Source organism: Buceros rhinoceros, unplaced genomic scaffold, assembly GCF_000710305.1.
Source record: "Buceros rhinoceros silvestris isolate BGI_N320 unplaced genomic scaffold, ASM71030v1 scaffold3159, whole genome shotgun sequence".
NCBI lineage: Eukaryota > Metazoa > Chordata > Aves > Bucerotiformes > Bucerotidae > Buceros > Buceros rhinoceros.
The window spans coordinates 71,076-80,650 of NW_010430748.1; the positions used below are offsets into that span (position 1 = coordinate 71,076).

The 9,575-nt window shown below is 39.9% G+C and overlaps 1 protein-coding gene across 1 annotated transcript in view; it reads right to left on the reverse strand.

Moving 5' to 3' along the window:
• The window catches only part of GIGYF2 (GRB10 interacting GYF protein 2), a 65,266-nt gene extending 56,595 nt beyond the window's left edge, over nt 1-8,671 (reverse strand). Inside the window, exons 1-3 of the mRNA XM_010143130.1 lie at nt 8,589-8,671; nt 5,929-6,058; nt 3,607-3,702 (exon numbers count right to left, since the gene is read on the reverse strand). Of these exons, the coding sequence (XP_010141432.1) occupies nt 3,607-3,702; nt 5,929-6,058; nt 8,589-8,629 (267 nt within the window). The 5' untranslated portion in view covers nt 8,630-8,671. The remainder of the gene's footprint in view (nt 1-3,606; nt 3,703-5,928; nt 6,059-8,588) is intronic.
• Nucleotides 8,672-9,575: the final 904 nt, after the last annotated feature.

Consider the following 9,575-nt stretch of genomic DNA (forward strand, 5'->3'; position numbering starts at 1 on the left):
CTGAATGCAAGTTTTAAATAATTAGAATGAAAAGGCCTCCAAAGAGCTGTTACATCAGGCTTCTTGATAGGAACTTCAAGAAGGGAACTGCTTACTGAACTTATCTGAATTACTATGACTTCAAAGTCTTCAGAGAACAATGAGACAAGCAGTTATACACCAATTTAAAATCTAAATGGCCTACAACAAAGCCAACAGACATCTGAAGGAGTTTTAACCCATTTCAGAAACAAGCCTAACTGCTTCAATATGTTTCTCCTACAAAGGAGATCTTCAAGAGAGAACTAATAACTAAGTAGACTTGAGGGGGAAAAAAAAAAATCCATTTGTGTACAGCAAAATAGCAAGGTCAGCCTCCTGTAAATCTGATTTTATTTTACTAGCCAGCTCTTAAAGGTTAAAGCAACCAGCTCAACAGCAAGTCAAAATGAACCACCTCCATTTGCCTCCAAGCAAATCACCCCCTTTCCTTCTGTTGATACTTCTGCTTTTTTGTGAAGTGGTGAGATACTTAACTACAGAAACAACTTTAAACTATTTATCAGATTCACTCTACTGCATAGGAAATGACTCCTTTATTTTTGATGCCTTATTTTTCCTATAAGGACGTAAGAGTAATCTCACTTCCTTTTCCAGTTATTTTTATTTGACTTGTCTGCCTAAACTCTGAACAAATTCTCCCTCCCCTCTGTAGAGCTTGCTGTGGTGACAATGCAATCCTCATAATGTGCATAGTGATAACAACCCACACGGTAAGATCACTTAAAGTAACAAAAAAAAAGTCAAAAAAGCAACACACACACCCTACTACTGATCGGTTTATTACTTCAGTGTCCACCCCAATAATGCACACCAAAGAGCAAAGCTGCCCCTAAACAGGGGCTCAACTAATTCTTTAGTAGCAAACAGAAGACATCCCAAGAAACAGATGTCAGAAACATAACCAATGAGGACACAAAAAAAATCTCAATCATATTCAGCAAGACCTGGAGATGCCCTCACTCCACAGGCAAATAGGATTAAGACAACTGAATTCTCTCCTAATGCAAATAGGGGAGCGGGGAGGAAAGGCAAAGGACCATACGCTGCACATCCCCAGCAGTCGGGGTGGAAACCTCTGTTAAAGCTCTCTGAAGAAACTTTCTCTTCAAGTGAGTTCCCTGGAAACAGATCTCAGACAAATCTATGGTGTCATATGACAGAATTTACCAGAAGGTGAATCAGCTGAGCTGAGCTCAGCATCCTTTTCACCAGGACAGATACATTCTACACAAAAAGGACCCGTAATTCCAGCCAAAGTATAGCCATGTCCTGCAATAGGGAATACCGCAGCCCTAAGTATCTCACTAGGTAACTCCACAGGACTAAGCAAACCTCACTTAAATTCATAGAGCAACATTAACCACCTCTACATAACACATCTTTACATGAGCTTGTGACAAATTCTTCCTGGACATACTACACATGCAACAACAACGTTATCAGGGGCAAAACTCTCAGGTTGCAAGAACTGTGCTGAACCCAAGCCTAGAGCAAATCTGACAAGTTCAGCTTCAACTGAACACTACCCCAAAGTACATGTGGTCTGATCAGCCTGTCCTCTACAGGACTCCCAAATCTCCGTCCCTCAAGTTCTGCAAGGATAGTACTTCCTTCAATACTCACGCAGTGGGCACAAAGGTGTTTTAAACTCTCTTGTCAACTCTTACATCTTTTAGGTGAAAGATCTCTCCTGCACCATCTAACAACAAAGCCATTACTATTCACCTCAAGATCACTTCTGAACATGATTCTTGATAAACAGTGTTTATTACCTCATGGGAAACAAACACCAGGAATTCCTGGTAGCTTAAGTAACACTATTACCTTGGTATCTCAAACCAGTCATGAAGGGGGGAAAAAAAAAGCAATCTTCAGTCAAGAAAAAACAGATTATTCACATCATCTGGGTCTCCAGAAAGCACTAAAGGAAAGACTTCCTTAAAAAGGCAATCTGGACCTCTTCTTTCAGATTAAGATTTTTGTGGAGATTGTAGAGAACAGTTAAGCTGATCATGAAGATTCCTGTACGATTATAGGTGAAAAGGAGCAGTTAAACAGAGTGACAGAGCACACACCAACTCCTCAGAAGATTTCACGACTGATGAAACACCAGGCACTGCAGCAGAGGACCACCTCTCCCCGAATACTGGGTGCACCAAGAGGCTACTCAGCACGTTTTCAACACCATAGCCTTAAACTCGCATTACTCCTCTTGGGAGAGTATCTTGACAATCACAGAAGTCAACATCGTCTTTAACCATAAAAGGCCTGTAGTTCACTGTGAAGAACTCCACTATGCATTAGCAAAAATACAAGTCCAAAGGTATGTAACACCAAGGTTCAATTTTTGGTGCGCTACTGCATGTTTGCCTAACCATTCCCTGGACTTGCTGCCTGAATCCCTCCTGTTCCCAGTGACAAACGGGAGCTGGGCTAAGATTTTCCATGAAATCATATTCTCGGTCTCAGATGCACTTCAAGACTATCAACAACACCAAGTGCTTTCACATGAACTTAGATATGACTGCTGATTAAAAACTAAACTACTAGCATCTTATGTCACAGGGTATCACCCTAAAAAGACACAAGACATATGAATCAACTCTGAAGGAGGAATTCCAGAGGAGGTGAGGAGGATATGCCAGAATACCCAGGCACACCAAAAAAATGATTTAAAAATTTGAGAATATAATAGCATGAGGCAAAGAAAGGAGGATGCTCTGTAATCTTAAAAAAATTACATTAACACTCCCGAATTCTGCAAAAATCAAACTACACTCAAATCAGTAAAAACATTCACACTTTGTTAGAAACAACACAAACAAATCAAACCACAGTATTCTGAAGTAAGGAAGGTGCTAAAAACTACAAGCAGCCAGAGAGCAACTGCAAAGGCGGAAAGAGGGAATTAATTCAGAGTCAAAAGTCAGAGGCTTCTATCCAGAGGGAGGCAAGAGAGTTTTCTCTGCTAGGAACTGAATTTAAAGCAAGGGCTTTCAAGCTGCTCAGATCAGTCACCCTTGAAATGGAATCTTTGTGAACTACCTGTTCTCACTCTTATCTTGTTCACCAATTATGTACCTACAGAGACCAAACCAGGAAATAATCAAGCAACTGCTTACATATGAAGTAGTTAAGAGCACTGCACTTTACAAAGAAATCGTAACAGTCAGAAAAACTTTACTTCTCCAAAGACCACAAAACTGAACTTACAGAACTTCAACACTTCCATAAAAAAAAAAGAGGAAGATGGTCCAAAAACTAGGAAGAGTTTCATTGATCTGAAAATGTTGCGTACTTAAAAAAAAGGCAATACTTCTCAGAAAATAAACCTGGAGTTATTAAGTTGACTGACTGCCATCAACAGATCATCATATGAAAAATGTTTAAGATATTTGCACATGAATGTAATTAAAACTTCCAGCTAACATAGTGTGCTTTCACCATTTCTTTCCCCCAAGATTTGTTAATCTCACATTTTACAGTTTTTTAATGGAGACATACTCTTGATTTTGCCTTTAAATTCATTACAATCTAAAGATACATTTAAGAAAGGATACAAACCTGTTCTTCTTCTGTAAAAGGTACAAGTGCCAGTGGTGGCAGGGGCTCCTCTTGTAAAATAGGCAGAAACTCCTTATCCAGAAGGTCTGAAGGTATCTGTATGAAACGAAAATAGTGTACAAATATACCCAAGTATTTGCATTTCAGGGACAATGCCACATACTTTGATTTACAAAAGCTCTTCATCCTGCCAACTCTGACTACCCAGTACAGTAGTACTTCCAGTAACATTTACTGAGGGTGGGTGTAACTCCATTACGAATTTACACCCCCCGGAAAAAGAAAATTCTTACACAAAACATCCAAAGCATCCACCACCCAGAGCTCTAACATGTGAAGTATCAATATGACACACATCAGGATTCAACTTCCACACTGCTGCAGCCCAAAACCAAACCACATGAAATTTCATCTGGTAAATTTAAGAAGTATTGCTTTAACGTCTACGCACTTTCGTAAGTGGATTTTTATTTATATATTAACAAAACTACCGAATATAGCACAAAGGTTGTGTTTGATTTAAAGTCGGCATTTCCAATTTACAATAAAGAAAGAGTAAAACAAAAAAAAGTACAGTGAAACAATAGGAATGGACTTTAAGTAGAGAACACTGATGATTTAAATCAAGAAATTCCAATACTAATTTTAAATCAGTCCACCATTTGATGGAAGCTCCATCAGCAGATGTGACCTTGAGCATGTGGACAAGAAGCTGCAATTACAGGCAAATGAGCTCTAATTGTGTCAACAGAGAACTGTTTCAAAAATATCTAATTCACAGTACAGGAGATAAAGACTTCTCCCAATTTTAACTGAAGCAAAGCAACTTAGGGTTTTATTTTTTCATTTGGGTATATGCTAGCAGAAATTTTCCTGCTTTCTACCAGGGTATTTTTTAATCAGAGATGCAACTTTGCCTAATCTTCAGCCAGCAAAGATTGAAGATGACATAGTGAAAAAGAACTAGGGTACAAGATATAGCTTAAAACCATCACATCTAGAGTTGACTAGAAACACTGGCAAAAGCCCCCTTGCTCTCAGAACCGGAATTATTCAACAGCACAGGAACACACGTGTATCAAAACTGAGACATACTCTAATAATAATGTCCTTCTAGCAAACACACGGGGAGAAAATACTCTTTTGGACCATTCATAAGCATCAGAGAGCTTCCTACTACACAGGGCATTAGTAGGCTGTTCTGAATCAGTCACAGCTGTAGAGGTCTTTGCATCATCTGATATAACACACAAACTGCAAAAACCAATGACCTCTGACGGGCTGACTTATTCAAGCATAACATCAAGGTTTAAACTGCAGCTTCTCAAAGTAGAGCAAGATAATTCTGCATGTTCAAACATGGCTTTAAGCTATAACACACTTAACAGCTTCAGAAAAATCTCTGACATTCAATGCCCTTGCCTCCATCTAAGCGATGCAGGGCTCCCGGCGCTGTATGAAAATGTCAGCACAGTCATGGCAGGGTAGAACATGGAGGTACATGTGTGGGCACAACCTGACAGAACATCTTGCAGTCCCTCCCTGACTCGAGGGTAAAGCTCTCAGCGGGATTCACGCTTCCAAGTCACCACGTGCCTGCTGCAACAATAAACCAACCTCTGCCACCACCTACAGAAAAATCTGACGTTTACAAATGCAGAATGTATGAATGACTTGCCTGAAACACCCCCTGAAATGTGACCTTTCTATCACTGAGATTCTTCCTTTGAAATTAAACCAGAGGGAAGTTCATGACTTTCTGCACTGCTCTTTTGTACTACACGTGCTAGATTGTATTTGTGTCCTGAGTCCTGGAGAACTGAACTACTTGAGGACTGCTCTCACGGGTCTGGTTACCTACTACAGTGAACCGCCTTACATCTGGCTAAACAGGGAGCTCTTGCCTTTTTTAGGTGATTTACTAGTATGATTTACTGCCTGACTTTCAAGCGGAATCAAATAACTATTTTACACCGTATTAAATAAAATTCTGACATTTGAGGCAAACATCTGCACAGCTGCAAGGAGACTTTAACCCTCAGTCATCTGTGGCCATAGGACTGAATATGGCAATCAGGCGTTTTTGTTCTCAGGGGGTACAGGAAAAGAGGCAAAAAGAATCAAACATAATGAATGCAGTAAGAGTGCAATAAAGTAAGCACACACACACAAAAAAAACAGACCACAATCAGACCTCTTCAGTTCTCTGCCAAGAAATACACAATTTCTTTGTCCACAATCACAAAATAGAAATAACTATTCCTAATCACGAGACTGTAATTAGGAAGCCACACATCAGACCTTCTTCCTCTTCCTGCTCACCTTATTATCCTTTAGAAAAAGTGCCAACATTTCTTCTCTCCCATAGCGATAGTCTGCTAGTTTGTACTTTGGCAAAGCCGGAGACAGAGGAGGGGATGTCACGCTCCCGCCACTAGACAAAGCTCTCAGCCTAAAATAAAGCAAAAAAGCAATGAAAACTGAACTGAGGAGAACATGTCTTCACCTATGTCATCATCCCGTGCACTTTTACAGATTTGACACAAATGAAATAAATCCAGTACTGAAAGTAAAGGAAAGACATTAACAGTCAAACTTCAAAGCTTTAAAATTTAGTGCTTCAACCAGAAGAGTGAAAGAGCTTCCCTCATTTTTCCCACAGCCAGGAGGGGGGGGATGGGGAAATCCCATGTGCACATCAAGGAATTCAACTCCTCCCCTGGAGAACTCTCATGTTGACTATACAGCAAGCTAGCTGCATCCCTAAAGCCTTGACTAAGCCATTTACTTGACTGCACAAAATTCAGTTATCAATCTTCCACAGATATTAATGACAACAGCTTCTTTCTGACAAGAAAAATTCTTACCGCACTAGGGACAGTGCGGCGATCATTAAAGAAAAAGTTTATTCAGATGGTTTGCAAAGTTTAGCAAACAGTACAAGACAGTAAATTTTGCAATGAGGTTTTCTCTTGTGTCTCTAGAATCCTACTCTACTTCAAATTCCTCTTCCATGCGCTTTCGGAGAGCGCATACATCATTTAGCTTAGAGTCTCGATAAAAAAAAAGATGGACAATAGAGCCACCCCTTACCTCAGAGACATTCCAAGCAGTACTCTAACTTACAGTAACAGATAAACATGCTAAGTTTGGTCCCACCCCACACAGGTAAGCTACTCAACCTCTTGCGCGTAACATCGTACAGTTGTATGATATAATCCCCATTCCGCAGGTGGATTAAGTCTCATTCTACACAATCCTTTCCACAGCTACTGGAATAGCCTGTATTCTTAGGGTTGAGAAATATTTTATGAAAGGATGTGCGTCAAGAAACAAAACCCAGACCATTTTCCTACGTTCTCCTTGATGTGCATTAGACAAGTAAAACAAAGAAAGCTCTTCTCAATCACCAAATCCTTGGAAAGGGAGATGCTCTGAACTAAAACATTGATTCAGAGGCTACCTTCCACCTAATTACCGAAGCATGCTTTGATTTGCTTTATTGTTCTTTACAGAGAAAAAGTAATTTGCAAGTCAAATGTTTCTGTTCTTTTTTTCGTTTGGTGCCACCCAGTGGCAGTCTCTTTACATACCACTTCCAAACAAAAAGCGCCTGGGGAGGGAGGCATTATTCAAAGGATTAGATGCTCAGTGCAATGCTCAGCTCCAATCCAGATCAAACGTGACACGATTAAGTGATACAGCAGCATACATGACAGACATGACTGTACTGAAACCCAAAAGAATAGTTATAAATCTTAGAATTTTATGCCATTATTCCTGTAAAAATCTAGTAACTCACTGAACTACAACTACACTGAACTATATACTTTTATACATAACCTAACCTGCTTTAACTAAATAGACTGAAGTCCCCTCACTAAGACACAGCAATCAAGGTACTGTTAAAATATGTTTCAGAGTTGCCTCTCCCCTTCTCTTTTTTTAATAACTTTGGTTTCCATCCATCGATGAATCTAATCATGTCTGTCTCTTACACTGAGGAGCAGTACCAGCATAAGAGATCTGCCTGGTGGGTCTATTTATAGACAGTGACAGTCATTCTTAAACCTTCTTTCAATATAACAAAATAGACTGAGCTTTCTCATTGTTTTCCAGGCCACAAATCATGTCTGTCTGTCTTTGTTGAATACTTTCCAATTTTTGTACATTATATATAAAAGTGTCAACAAAAGCGAATACATAATTCCAGCAATAGCCTTACCACACACTAGGCAGCAATTATATTTCCTGTAACCACTCCACACTCCCATTTACACACTTAAGGATCACATCACTCTCCAGAAACCAAACCATCCAGAATTCTTGTGTGTAATAGCAGTGACCAACACTAACAAGAAATCAGAACAAACACTGCACAAGAATCACACCTGTGCAGTTACTCTTTTCCAAGAGCCAGGGCAGTGTGTGTCAGAAAACTAACAGCTGACACAAGCTTGCACAGCATCCTGGATTCCCTTTAACACAATAGCTCATTTTTCCTGACACTGTTCAGTGTGCACACGCCGGAGACCATGACATGAGACACACACTTGTACCATATGCCATATGGAGATTTTTTCCTTAACACTGAGGGAAAAAAAAAAGCACTTGCTATAGATTTAAGTCCAGTAAAGAGAGTGTAAGAACTTCCTTATTAATATCTGTCACATAGAAAGACCAGAAAAGTTCTCCTTCGCTTACTCGGTGTACACCTCTGAGATCACAATCATCCTCAGCTACGTGGTAGCAATGTGAATGCTACACATTACCATGAAACCCAACTCACTTCATACACAAGGGCAATTTACAAAGCAAAGACTAATTTTACACTATTGCTCTCGGCCACAGGCCAGGGACTGAGGCGAAGAGGTATGTACAAAGATTTTTGTTGTTGCCCATTCAGTCCAAAGGACAGAAATTCATAATGGGGTTTTTTTTAAGACGAGGCTCCAGAGTCTCACAAAAAAGAAAAAACTCACCATTCAGGCCCGAAGTTAAGCGTCTGAGTTTCTGCTGCCATTTTTTCCTGTTCTATTCCTCTTTTTTAAAAAGCGTGAACCTGAAAAATAAAAAACATTTACTGTGAAAACAACTGCATTCATACAGTCCTTCCTAAATCTCTTCACAGTATAAAAGCATACCTGGTCATGCAGAGAAGTGAAAAAAATTGACTACATGGAATTTTTTTTAAGGAATCCATTTCAGCTCTCCAACACAGATTGATTTACTAATACAGAATAGCTGCATCAAGATCCCTCCCCTAAATTCCTCTTTTACCAGCTCAAACAGGACACTGGATCAGGGTGTCTGAAGAAACAATTTGTACAACCAGTCCCTTTTCAAATTAGTGATTACCGCAAGACAACCAAACATGGAGAATTTGATGCATAATCCTCTTCTGTAAGAACAGTAATGCTTAATTAACAGAATTGCAGCTTCCTGACAATTAGCAGAGGATAAAAACCCCACTAGAATTACAGCAAGAAAGATTTGCCAGTTGAGTGGCAGAGTATTCAAGAAATTTCCACTGCTCATTCTTTAAATATAAGCCTCCTAAAGACTGAGTACATCCAGTGCTGTGACATCCTCCTCAATCTGCAGGCAGATGACAGTATTTCTCTCATTCTTGATTTTATTAAGCAAAAAAAAAATGCAAGACATAAGACCTCAGCTACTTTCACTGCTATTAGCCAAAGCCCTGCAGACACTAGTGAAGGTCAGGTCAAGCTCCAACACATCAAGAGTTTTTGGACAAGAGCAGATGAAGCCACACTGGAGGGAAAGAACAAGACTAAGGGTAGGACATGAAGTGTTCTCTCTACCAGTGCTAAGTCCCGTCCAGGTAGTTCTGGAGAAGCGTCTTTTGCAGTAAAAAAATACCAGCAATGGCAAAATCTGAATCACAGAAAAATGGAGGGGGGTGCGGGGGGGGGGGAGGGTTGGGGCTTGTTTCGGTTGTTTTAAAA